Source organism: Crinia signifera, chromosome 7, assembly GCF_055691185.1.
Source record: "Crinia signifera chromosome 7, ASM5569118v1, whole genome shotgun sequence".
Taxonomy (NCBI): domain Eukaryota; kingdom Metazoa; phylum Chordata; class Amphibia; order Anura; family Myobatrachidae; genus Crinia; species Crinia signifera.
Genome location: NC_139223.1, coordinates 74588858 through 74602684, shown reverse-complemented (window position 1 = coordinate 74602684; position 13827 = coordinate 74588858). Strand labels below are relative to the sequence as shown.

General features: G+C 44.3%; 1 protein-coding gene across 2 annotated transcripts in view; it reads right to left on the bottom strand.

Moving 5' to 3' along the window:
• Window positions 1-12571, bottom strand: part of BFAR (bifunctional apoptosis regulator) — a 29609-nt gene extending 17038 nt beyond the window's left edge. The window contains exons 1-5 of one of the 2 annotated variants that reach the window (XM_083153328.1): window positions 12342-12571; window positions 10883-11221; window positions 6087-6297; window positions 4862-5031; window positions 4069-4213 (exon numbers count right to left, since the gene is read on the bottom strand). In XM_083153328.1, the coding sequence (XP_083009454.1) occupies window positions 4069-4213; window positions 4862-5031; window positions 6087-6297; window positions 10883-11136 (780 nt within the window). In that variant the 5' untranslated portion in view covers window positions 11137-11221; window positions 12342-12571. The remainder of the gene's footprint in view (window positions 1-4068; window positions 4214-4861; window positions 5032-6086; window positions 6298-10882; window positions 11222-12341) is intronic. The other variant, XM_083153329.1, reaches the window with a different exon arrangement.
• Between the last annotated feature and the right edge of the window lie 1256 nt (window positions 12572-13827).

Below are 13827 nucleotides of genomic sequence, written 5' to 3'. Positions count from 1 at the left end.
ATCATTGGAAAAGGTGGGAACACTTAAGCCAGATCGAAACACCATGGAATTGTCATGGTATCCACCGCCCATGCCTTCAGATCCCTGGACCGGGAGCAAAACTTGGGTACCTGACAGTTGTGTCTGGACGCCATAAGGTCCACTTCCAGGAGTCCCCAGAGAGCTACAATTTCCTGGAACACTTCCGTATGTAAGGCCCATTGACCCTCCAGCAGATCCAATCTGCTGAGGAAATACGCTTCCAAATTCCAGATCCCCAGAATGAAGACAGCCGACAGAGCTGGGACATTCAATTCTGCCCACTATAAAATACAAGCAACCTAAAGCATCGCCATCCTGCTGCACGTGCCTCCCTGATGGTTAAGGTATGCCACCGCCATGGCATTGTTCGATTGAATCCGAATGGGCAATCCATTCAGCAGATTCACTGCCTGTTGAAAAGTCTTCCAGACAGCCCGAAGTTCCAGAACATTGATCGGCAGAACAGATTCCTCACTGGTCCACAAACCCTGCAACCGGAGTTGACTTGTGACCGCTCACCACCCCGTGACTGTCATCGGCTGTAACCACCAACCAATCCCAAGATTGAAGAGAGCGACCCAGTTGCAGAGTCTCCAGATCGGTCCACCAATTCAGTGAATCATTTGCTTCCAGAGACAGGACCAAGGTCTCCTGTTTCATGGACTTCGGGGTTTCCCCCTCAAGAGGAAAGGATAACCATTGGAAAGTCCAAAAATGAAACCTTGCAAATTGCAGGGTTTCGAAAGTTGCTACCATTGTGCCAAGAAGCTTCATGCACTTCCAAACTGATGGATTCAGTGACTGATGTGGCAAGCCCAAAAGGGAGAGCCTGGAACTGTAGATGCATATCGCCTATCGCAGCAAAGATTGATAATCTGTGCAGATAGGCATGTTTAGAATGTCCACCAATGCTAAAAATTTTCCTGGTTCCATGCTTAGGAGGACAGTCCTTGGTGATTCCATTTTGAAATGATCCACCCATAAATGTAGGTTTAAGGACTTCAGATTCAGAATAGGTCTAAAAAGACCTGTCTGGTTTGGGAACCAAGAAAAGAATGGAATATAAACCTTTCTTCCAATGGTACTGGGATTAACACATCCTTTTCCAGAAGAGATGTCGCCGACCCCAAAAGGGCTTTCCTCAAACGAGCTTCCTTCAGTAAAGGTATGGGCAGAAATCTCTTCGGAGGTGCTCCTGAGATTTATTCTGTAGCCCCGGGAAACCACATCCTGAACCCAACTATCCTGAGTGGACCTCCCCACTCTGCTCCCAGAACAGGGAGTCTCCAACACGTCATGCAGAAGGCTTCTCCTCACCTATGGAAGATAGGTGAGGCACCAAAACAGGATCTTTGAGCCCTACCTTTAGTGGAGGGTAACTTGCCTCTAACCTATTGTCCTCTGTTGGCCGTACCACCTCGAAAGGAGGGATGAAAGTAGGAACGAAAAACCCCCAACTTAGAGAACTAGGTACTCTTTCCCCCCATGGTTGCTTCATTATAGACTAATTCAGATCCAAAAAGATCACCTTTAAACGCCAAAGCTTCCAAAGACTTCTTGGAGTCAGTGCCAGCCTCCCATGCTTTTAGCCACAAAGCTCTCCTGGTTGTTACAGAAGTGGCGGACACCTTGGAGGCCATCTTGAAGCCCTCTTCGCCAGCCTCACAAATGTACTCAGCTGCACACTTTAGCTTTTCCGCTAAAACAAAAGCCTCTGTATCAGGTTGAAGTTGAGAGCATAGGGAATCAGCCCAGCGAATCATAGCCTTAGACACCGAGGCCAAAACAATAATTGAGTGTAGGGTAAATCCCACCCCTTCAAACACCGCCTTTAGGTAGCCTCCATTTTTTTTGTCAACAGGGTCCTTAAAAGCCCCCCCCCCCCCTCCCCCTTGGAAGGCAACACTGTAGCTTTTGACAGTCTTGCCACTGGGGCGTCCACCATCGGGACCTTCTCCCACAATTTAACCTGTTCCTCTGGCATAGGATACAGGTTTGCAAACTTCTTTGGCATCATAAGCTTTTTATCAGGCGTTTTCAATGCTTCCTCAAGCAGGTCTTTCATGCCCTCAGAGGGAAAAGTAACTGCATCCCTGCGCCGTTTCTTTAACACCCCTAGGTGCTGTATTTTGTCATCTTCTGCAAGATCTAATGTCTGCTTAACAGCTAAGATTAAATCCTCAATACCTGGAGTAGAAGCTTCAAACTCCTCTCCCTGGTCCCAAACCATGTTAGCACATTCACCCTCTTCCTCAGAATCTAAATTAAGGAGAGGAAGGGTGGATAAAGGGTGCCTGGGGGAACATGCCTCAGGGACCTTAGTCAATTGTTCCATGAAATAATTTTATGAACACTCTGGGCAGTATCCTGCATGGCCTGCAGAAACGCTGGGTCCCCATGGGAAGGGGTAATGGAAATCCTCCTTCAAGCTCCGCACAGACGTGGGGAAAAGACCAGAGTTGGGAAGAGACAAAGTCCCTGCTTCAGCGGGGAGGGTCGCTTTTTTGGCACCCTCCCCCTTACAGCCTCTCCCAGCAAGTGTTTCCTCTCCCTTCCAGTGACTCCCATCAGATAAGGGACCACTTGGAAGTGCCCAGCAACGCTCCTGACTCCTGTCACAGGCATCAACTTTTATAATAGGATTTCTGCCTGTAAACCCATCAAAATGGCAGCGCCATCGCAGGGGAGTCAGTCTCCAAGATCCCCCCCTAGCCGGGGAGCCAGATCAGAAAACTCCCCAGGGCCCAGGAGACACCCAAAAGAGGGAGTCAGAGCACTGTGCAGAGAGCGCAACAGCGTCTCTAAGTAGACAGAGAGCTGACAGGACGCGCTTCTGTCAGCCTCTGCTGTGCTTTCAGTGGAAAGAAACTTCTGCTAGAAGTTTCCCACTGTAAACTTGCACCAAATTAAGGTGAATATTAATAAAAAAAAATAAACCCTAGCTACTCTCAAAACGGCTGCCAACCGCAGCCTTGTCAGCATAGCACCCACTCCGATGGGCACCAAAAACGAAACTGAGGAATGCTGGGATGCAGAAGGGAGGAGCCTGCCTCTCAAAGATGTTAGCATAGGTGCCTGGCTCCTGGCGGACCCTCCTACATCCCAAGCTGCCCCTTTTTATCCTTCAGGTAATCTCAACCCTTTTTGATCCTTATTTCTTTGTATGTTTAAAGTGTTCTACTGTCTCAGCCTCTACCACCTCTGATGGGAGGCTATTCCACTTATCCACTACCCTTTCTGTTAAGTAATTTTTTCTAACATTTCCCCTGAACCTACCTCCCTCCAGTTTCAGTGCCTGTACATTGCTTTCATGCCTTTAAGTCACTTGAAATAGTGACTCCTGGATCCCTTTCCTCCTCAGTTGTTTCCATTATAGTACCCTTGATACTATATTGAGCTTATGGGTTTTTGAGTCCCAAATGACGAAAGAGAACGGCTTTACTAACCCATGCCCCCAAAAATCAAAGATCATGGGACACACATATATTCACTCATGCAAAAGATATAAGTAAAACAGCAGTCTGACGTTTTTCTTATAGCTTTTGGATGGGTGAATATAGTCCGCAAATGACAACATGTTAGTCTTGTTAGGGGTCCCGCACCCCCCCCCCCCCACTGAGGCGGCGGGTCTACCCGCACCCCCAAACCCTCCACCGGATCAGCGGGTCTGCCCGCAAACCTCCCCCAAGGTGACATAGTCCACGCACCCTAGATTATCAGAATATTTGTCACGGCAAACCTTGGTGCAAAGTTGCATTAGCCTCTCTGTTTATGGGAATCCGGATTTCCCCGGCACATTGAATACACCCAATAGAGGGACAATAGAACCTGTGGCGAGTGAAGCCACAATACTCAACTATATTTACACACTCTAGGGGGAGCTGTTGCGGAATCAAAGCCAATCCACAATGCTAGCTACTGACAGAGGGTAAATAGGTAGAAAACACAGAAGTAGAAGTAATGCATTGACTCACATTCAAGTAAAAGACCATTACTTGCAGGGTTACAAGAATTACACCCATATGCTTGACAATGCTAATTTTGTACCTTGTATTCCCACAAATTCTGAGGTGGTTTGACTCCCAGTGTTTTAACTCGATCCAGCTCCATGATAATGGCCCTCCTGTGGCTGGTGCTCTCTATACTGTATGGTTCTTTGGAGAATTCCTCCTCTGCAAGTGTCAGCAGGAGCCTGTATCAGTGATTGGTTAAATAGGATGGTAGAAAAAATGTAACATTATCATTATTACTACTACCATAGACGCATGTTGGTAGATCTAACAAAACATTCCTAAATAACTAACAAAAATACATTTATGGTAAAGCCTTCAAATAACACAAAATAAATTAAAAAAATTCCCAAAACTACTGTATATATTTCAACTGGCATGGATTTATTCTAGTTCACTCTGACAAAATCCTTCTTAGATGGACAAAACCATGTGCACTGCAGGGGGGCAGATGTAACTTGTGCAGAGAGAATTAGATTTGGGCGAGTTATTTTGTTTCTGTGCAGGGTAAATACTGGCTGCTTTATTTTTACACTGCAATATAGATCTTACTTTGAAGTAAAACCCCACCCAAATCTAATTCTCTCTGCACAAGTTACATCTGCCCCACCTGCAGTGCACATGGTTTTGTCCATCTAAGAAGGATTTTGCCAGAAAGAGTGAACTAGAATAAGGCCCTAAGTGACATCTTATGTGTCTGCAGCAATGACTGGATGGCGTATCACCTGAAAGGCCTGGGTTAGAGGCACTGTTCTCTTGCCATTCTGCTAGTTGGGGTAAAGTGGCTTTCTATTAAAGTTAGATGTATATTTAAAATATAATTCTCTCACCTTCCATTAACTCTGCCTGATAAAAATCGTTCTTTGTAATGGGAAGCCCACGGACCCAGCTGCTCAAGCCAAAGGACCACCTCTTCAGGGGTCCACTTAGAAACTTGCTTGTGAACCAGGAGGTCATGTTCAGACTCCCGACTGCTCCAATGATAAACAAGTAAAACGACCTGAGACAGAAAAATGACAACTCCAGCATAACAGTGGTGTCCAACTGTATTTCAAATGTTCCTTACTATACATACAGCTGTGTGTGTATCTATCCATGCATCTATATCACTTTCATGAAAAAAAAAAAAAAAAAACAAGCAAAGAACCAGCACCCCCTTTTCTTCAGCTTTTATTTTGAAACACTCACCTGTAGTGATATTTATTGTAAGGATAGTACAATGTGATAGAGCAAACATATTATTTTAATCATATGAAGCTGCACTGGATTGTTCTCTGTTTTTACTCTATAAATATTGCATCTTGGGGGAATAAAGGACATGTATCCACAGTCCTTATAGAATACAGAATGGATGATAAGCCCTAGTACAGTACATGCTAACTCTAGTACAGAGAATCACACAAGGCAGTGATTGTTCCTCTACATGGGAAGTGTATTCACATATTTCCTCCATTGTGTGATGAATACAACACTATATTTGCTTCTGGCTTTTATTCCTGTCAAATGTATTATGATGTAATAAGTAGCAGAAAATAGGAACATTACTTATAGTTATACACACACACACACACACACACACACAGTTCTGAAGCTTCCTATTAACATTAGTGTTCATTCTAGCATCCGCCATCTTTGAAAACCCATGCAGTTCCTCTTGCCTTCCTGGGGTGTTGCCGTCTGCTGTAGTGCTGGTCTGTATATCAGTACTGATATGCAAACCAGACCTGTGTTAGAAACACCACAGCAGACAGCGACACCCCAGGCAGGGAAAAGGAACTGCATGGGTTTTTAAAGATGGCTGGTGCTAGAATGAACACTAAACATTATGACCCCTGGATTCTATATGCTGCCTGCACTGCCTCAGCTAATGAGTACTAGTAAACCTGTGTGAGTAGAGCTGCTGGCACAATGCCTGCCCTAATTCACCTACATAATACTACAGCAGGGAATTGCAGGCAAACAATGCATGGTACTTGTTTGGATACAACATTATAGCATGAATTATTTGGTACTATTCAGGGGATGCCTTCACTACCATACAGGAAGGTCACTTACCGCCACTCCTGTTAGTGCAGTCAGGACCCCTGAGAAGAAGCCACCTCCTCCTCCTCTCTGTGGGTTGGCTCGTCCTGCGCTGGAAGACGTCTGGTTTTGCTCATTCCCATACTTATTAAAGGCCTGCAGGGCTCGGGCAATCTCACTGTTCTGCTCAAGATCCTCATACTTCTCTTTGATTGCATCAGGAAAGAGTTTTTCTATAACATCTCTGTAGACAATCATTAACAAAAAAAGGAGTTCTGTACATGAACAGGAACAATTTATGTATAACACACACTATACACCAATAATCATTCAGCTTCTATGTAAATTATTCTGTGTTTAACATGAATGATGAAACTGAAAAGAGCAGGACACATACAAAATACTGTAACACTGTTTTACAAAACATTTTTTAGAAACAGTGGGTTACCCACTTGAGAGAAGACATGGGGCCCGATGCATCAAACTTCAAAAAGTGATAAAGTGGAGTGATAAACAACCAGCCAATCAGCTCCTGTCATGTTAAATGTAGAAAAATGACAGGTACTAGCTGATTGGCTGGTTATCACTCTCCACTTGACCACTTTTTGAAGCATGATACATCTGGCCCATAGTATTGGGAATAAGTACAGTAAGCAGTTTGGAGAAGAAGTATAGAGTTTTCTCTAAGTAACATGGCTGTGTAGTGAGTATATCAAACCTTCAACTCCTATTTTACTACTGGTAAACTCTGTATAATAATGTATGAGTAACAAAATTACATTAGTAAAACGGTAACACAAGGCATCACCCCCATACAAATCATCACTCTACTTAATTTGAAGGAACAAAATAATATATATATATATATATATATATATATATATATATATATATATATATATATATATATATATATATATATATATATATATATATATATATATATATATATATTTTATAGTTTAGACATTTTATTAAAGGAAAAATCAAAACAATTCTCAACAAGTGACTATTTTTATTAAGTAGTCTTTTCTTCAGTCAGCCACACTTTCATATTTACTAATGCTGGGTACACCCTTACTGATTTACCTGTCTAATCTATCAGGTGAGAACAAAAATCTGGTAATGTATGGACTCATATGAGAACCAAACTTTTGCTCCCAAACACTGAAAAACAGGCACAGCTGCTGGTGCTAACATTACTGTTATGTAGTGCTTATTCTAGCACCCTGCGCCTTTCAAATCCCGTGCTTTTCCTCCTCTCTACCTGAGGTGTCACTCTCTGCTGTGCTGATATAAAGACCACACTGTGCTAGAAGCACCACAGCAGCGAATGAAACCCCAGGCAGGGAAGAGGAACTGCGCAGGTTTTGGAAGACGCAGGTTGCTAGAATGAACACTATGTTTTACCATCAATTTGACAAGCTGGTATATAGTAGTAGAAAAAAAACTGATGTCAGGGGTGTCTGCAATGTGAAAACAGGGCAAAACATACATAAAGAAACTTTTTTTAAAAAAAGTTTCTTCCTCCAATAGTAACTTTTATACAATTAATGCAATTAACCCCTCATTTACTCACAAAATAACATATCTTCTGAGCATAAACATACCAAATAATCTTATTTATCTAAAGGCTTGGAGTAATTATTTTTGCCACAGACACAACAGGTATAGAGGCAGCTTATCAAGCCAGGAAATCCAGTATAAATGCTAAAGACCAGATATTACAGCAGAATGGTGTATAATTACGAAGATCGGAGCTCTATATCAGATGGAATGTTTCTACGGGCAAAAAAAAAAAAAATCAGCTTATATCTATTATTTTCTAGAAGGTGCTAAATAAATAAGAAGTGGGCTCTGATTGGTTGCCCATAGCAACATGCCATCTGAAATAGAACTACCATCTCAGTAAATGACCTCAATGTGTCTAACATGAACACTATAGTCCCTATCCAAGCCCCAGGCACGAGCAGACATGTTGATCAGATATGCACATCCACAAGAATTATGTTACAGAAACATCGCAGAATATCCTGTACACTATTATTGGGTACGAAGTTGGTGGCTGCGAGATATCGGCATTTCTCCAGTCACAAAGCCAACACCTTGCAGCCATCACCACTGACAGAGTTGCCCTTTATGTGACGGTTCCAAAAATGAACAGCAAAACCCGTGATATTACATCACCATTACAGCAGTGCAAGAGAGCCATGTCTGATTACTCACTAATGCTAGGCCACATACCATTCTACTATTGTAAAGTGCAATGGAATCTGCTGCGCTATATAAGAAACTGTAAATAAATAATAAATACGCGCTATCAATTTTAAGTTTTTTTAAAAACAGTGGATATGCATTTGAAAGTGGTTTGTTATGTTTGGAGATCATTGGCTTTTCCCCACTGCTTTTACATGATAAAACAGAAAAAAAATAATACATCATTGGACCAAATCAATTGTTTCTGTGCCCCCTTCAGGAGATCTATAGCAATTGGTGTTTGTGACCGCAGAGCCCGGCACTTGGGGTTAATGGCAGCCACAGCACTGAAGGGGTTAACCCTCTGTGCTGCAGCGCCATTTTGGACAAGGGCACTTGACATGTTTTAAACTGTTTGAGCAGCACTGAGCTGGGACACCATAAATTTTGTATATTGTATTGAGGAATGCATTCTAAACTTAAAATGCACATTGTTAATTTCTGGAGGAAAGGTCCAGCGTCCTCCCAGTTCCACTCTGCCAGCTAACGAAGCAGAGGTCTGGTCTGTGACCAGTGGGGAACCAAACAACGCCAGTCGGCGGGGTGTCAGCAGTGGGTCGACGCACACACTCCAGCAGGTAGAACTCAGGTGCCAGCGTTTGGGCCTGAGGAGGTAACAGTGGTTCCAGGCACCACATAATAGGAGCCTGGTGGTGGTAGCGATATCCCCGCCCACTGTGCAGTGGGTGGAGTCAGTAAAAGGCAGTTACAGGGAATCCCCTATTGTCCAGGTCCCGTGAGACCAGGAACCGCCATTTGTGGACCCGAAGGGCGTAGCAGAGCGTAAGGGCAGGCTTCCGGTCACAGTATTTATGAGAGCTATTCAATAGTTGCTCTAATCAGATGCACATTTGCATTTTATGTGGACCACTACGGCTTTAGCCACGTAAATCTGGGTACTTTAGATGCCCAAACTACAGACTGTAAACATATTTTTTTCTTGTACCAGACAATGTGTGCCTTGTGGGTAATGGACATCTGATAGGAGCAATAACTTGATATCTCTAATAGACCCCATTACTATAGACCAGTGGTTCTCAAACTCGGTCCCAAACAGTTCACGTTTTCCAGGTCACCCTGCAGGTGCACTCAATACTCATTGACATATTTCAAAAGTTCCACAGGTGAAGCTAATTATTTCACTTGATTCTGTGAGACCTGCAAAACATGCACTGTGTCGGGTCCTGAGGAACAAGTTTGAGATCCTGTGCTATAGACAACCAGAAGGCAGTGCAGGAAACAACTGAATCAGCCTGAGTGAGTTCTTAAATACAGAGCACTAACAAACAAATATAACTTTGGTGATAATAAAATAATGATTTCTAGTGTCAGACCAGTTTATATACATTTTACCAACAAATGTTATTAAAATGCATTTATAGAGTTCCAATGTATGCAAGTCCTTACATCCCTATAAAAGTATCTAACAAAAAGCCTAAAGCTGTGTACACATGGAGCAATATGATCGCTAGCAATGTATTGCTCTGTGTCCTGTTTTCATGAAAATGACACACTGCCGGGAGAAGAGGCAGGGGAAGTCGCATGCTCCTCCGACCAGCGACCATTAGAGGGCTGAAACCGGGAGCGCGCACGATTTATCGCTGGTGCACACTCGAATCGCTGGCAATATGGTCGCTCAGCGACCATATTGCCAGCGATTTTTGCCCGTGTGTACACAGCTTTAAAAGATCTGCAGGTGGAGCTAATTATTTCACTTGTGATTCTGTATGGAGACCTGGAAAACATGAACTGTTGGCAGTACTTGAGGACTGAGGTTGGGAGCAATTTTACACAAGTGCTAGCAATAAAATAGGCTAGTTACGCAAACCATGAGCACTCTTTCTTTTTACGTATTACAAGAATTGCTACTTATCGCTGTAAAAAAAACAGTATAAAATGCAGCCATAAAATTGTACTTTTATCTTAAAGGAGGTGGTACTTGTGTATTATCACGGCGCCCATCGCATCGCATACCACTAATTAAGGGTAAAAAAGGCCCGCACTGTACAATAAAATATTGCATCGCATGCCATTAACAATGGTATGCAATGCGATGGGATGCGATTTTAAATTGTACAAGCACCGTGATGGGGGATTACTATGTTAAATACACCCCCATTGTTAACGCCACCCCAACTATCAACGCCAACCAGAAGCGTGGCGAGCCCCGCAAATTACATGTAAAGTAATCCGCGTCCGCTCGCCACGCTTCGGGCTCGTATTACGCATCTGCTCGTCTCACTGCGCTCGCCACACTATCTAAAATCAACTCCACGCCAACGTGGATAGTGGGGGTATGAAAAGGTTGGAGGACGCGTACCGCAGCGCTCGCCACGCTTCGGGTTGGCGTTGATAGTGGGGGTGGCGTTAACAATGGGGGCATTTAACATAGTAATCACCCACCAGGGTGCCTGTACAATTAAAAATTGGGTCAAATAACATTGCATGCCATCGGATCGCATGCGATGCGACCAATACGATGTCGTACGATGGAAATCTTGGGCGCCAAGTACCAAGGAGGTGTCCTCTGTTTAGCAGAAGAAAAAAAAAGACTAACCAGCAACACTCCTCACCTAAGTAGTATATTCACTTTAGGAAATCCCTCCCACTTGTCTCGACACTCAGGACACTCAGTCTTCTTCGAGGACACCCACCAGAGCGCTAGACAGTGCCTGCAGAAGCTGTGACCACAGTTCAATGTGGTGGGGTTTACCAAGATGTCATAACAGCAATTGCAGGAAAACTCACTGACAGATATATTCCGGTCTAGCTTAGCTCCTGAATTGTTCTCAGTATTGGTGCTTTTTAACTTTACATCCTCCTCCATGTCTGCTCTGCGCAAAAAGTCTCAGAGTCAAATAAATGAGCCAGTCTTCAGGGAGACAACTGCAATCCTCCAGACATAATTAATCCTGCAAAACACCATACATCTTATAACATAAAACAATATTAACATCAATTGAATGTGCTACAGAAGCAGTTTAATCTGTTTAACATTTGGTCCACTATTACAAGTATGTCCACCTGTGGCAGGGAGCCGGCAGAGATCTGGCCGATGCAAAAACAGCTTTTGCTGATAAAAATGATTTGCAGCAAGCCTATATTCTGTGTGCGACTGTGGTTGTATGGGTATACTGCAGCCTTACAGTGTCTTCTAGCAAAAGTACTCAGTATTAACCGTACCTGCAAAACAATGTATGTATTTGCTACAGTCATTGCAACATGGTTTATCTGGGCACACGGTTACCTACTCTTTATTCCCATATCAGAATAAGGCCCCATATTCATTATCTTTGACAGTTGCATTTTGCTTTTTACCTAATCCCATTGAACTACTTGGGAATCACTGAAATAAATATTTTTATTAAAGAAGCCTGAAAGTAAACAGTCTGTGTGTATTTATTAAATGGTTTTTCAGGCAGAGATCTAGCCAATGTAGTCGGTGGCGGGGGCTGGAAGATCTGGCAGGTGTAGTGAGTGGAGGAGGGCAAGCAGAGATCTAGCAGGTGTAGTAGTTGGCAGGCAGATATATGTACTGAATAGGCTGTTTTAACCTCCTTCCCTGTGTCGATACATAATCTTCAGGCACTATTAATGTATTCCTGGGAGCAGGCATAGTACCAGCCGATGTAGTCGGTGGCGGGGGAGCAGGAAGACCTGGCAGGTGTAGTGTTTTGGAGATTGCAAGCAGAGATCTGGCAGGTGTAGTGGGTGGCAGGCAGAGATCTGTACTGGGTAGGCTGTGCACAGGTGTAGGGGGGGGGGGGGGGCAGAGATCTGGCAAATGCAGTTGGGAAGGGGGGGGGGGTAGGCAGAGATCTGACAGATGTAGTGGTGAGCAGGCAGAGATCTGGCAGGTGTAGTGGATGGTGAAGTCATCCGTATGGTGCTCAGGGGACGTCAGGCAGCGTTCATGCCGAGATAAAGAGTATAAATAATACCAATTACTCATATTGGGCATACTGCTAGTCTGCAACTTATAGTTCACAAAAATCAACAACAGATCCTCCGTTACCTAGTAGGAACAATTACCTTTTTTCAATTCTCTTGCACCTCCCGAGGGTGCCGCCATTTTACTCAGCGTCAGCTGATGCCATCTTTCCCCTTCCGCCCGGCCCGCACAGCTATTGGCAGCCGTCTGAGCATGCGCCAACTGCGCTGCGGCTGACAGACAGACGCCTGATCCCCGCCCGTGACACTCATGCTCGCCGCTCAGAGGGCTGTCACGTCACGTGATGTGTGTGTATGATGGCTCGGGCAGGAGAAGATCGGGCGGGGGCGCTACAAGGGGAATTAATCAAATAAGAACAATCGATTATCTCACACACACACAACTTTTCCACAAGTGGGGGAGAGGCAGCAATAAACGTGAAACATCCTTATTTTTATATACTGCAAGCCATAATCAGGTGCTTTATAATAAAAGGGCAGCTATTAACTTTGTAGGTTTGCGGCGGCGAAGTGTCGGTAACAGAAAAGTCCCGGACCAGAATAGTCACTGCAGCGACCTCTGCTGCAGCTGAGTGTGAAGCTTTGTGTGCGCACTCGCGGGGCCGGTGGACTATTTCGGTCCCGGATTTCACCTAATCTTCTATCGCTGTACTGGGAGCCTGTGGTTCACTTGCCACTTGCCAGACACAAATATGGCCGTCTCTTACGTGTCACGTGAACCGCCTTGGTTCCCCGCACTGTTGCCTGGCAACCAGTGACAGCGGCGGCCTTTCAACTGCAGAAGAGTTGTCGAGGCGTGTGTGCGGGACGCTATGTAGCGCCAAGGAAGTGCTGTGTGTTTTTTTGTGTCTAGAATGTCTAAGGGCGGTATTCAATGAGGCTGATTCGCCATGTTTTTATGGCGATTTTGTGCTGTAAGGCGAATTTTTGACTAAAACGGTGAATCACCCTATTCAATGACCAGATGGCGAATACATTTCAAGGTTTTTTTCGCCATGATTCACCGAGTAGCAATCAATATCTTTTTATGGTGAAGTGGAATGTGAACTTTTAAAATAAAGTGTTTTGTTTTTTACATTTGGTGTAAAAAAATCAGGAATTTTATTCTGAGGAGGGGCATGCTATTTTTATTCATGTGCTGTAAGCACATGAATATATATTTAATTAAAAAAAAAATATATATATACACAGTAAATTTTTTTTTTTACAGACCAGCCAGCAGGGAGCCGGGAGACGAGCCGCTCATTAGATATTCATATATTCACTTCACCCGATCATTACATATGCATACCTCACAACTTTTGAAGTACCGGAGGAGGGACACTGTTGCTGTGCGCCGGGGGGCGTGGCCTAATTCTGGGGCGTGGCATGCGCACAGCGTTTATTCCCCGCTGCTTAGCAGCCGACAGGGGGGACTCCCAACAGCCCCCCCTCACCGCGGGACACTGCCGGCCGTGGGAGGGACAGCGGGACAGGCCCTGATAATCGGGACTGTTGGGAGGTATGCATATGCACGATCGGGTGCAGTGAATATACCTGCTCCCCTGCTGGCTCTCCCGGGGGGCAG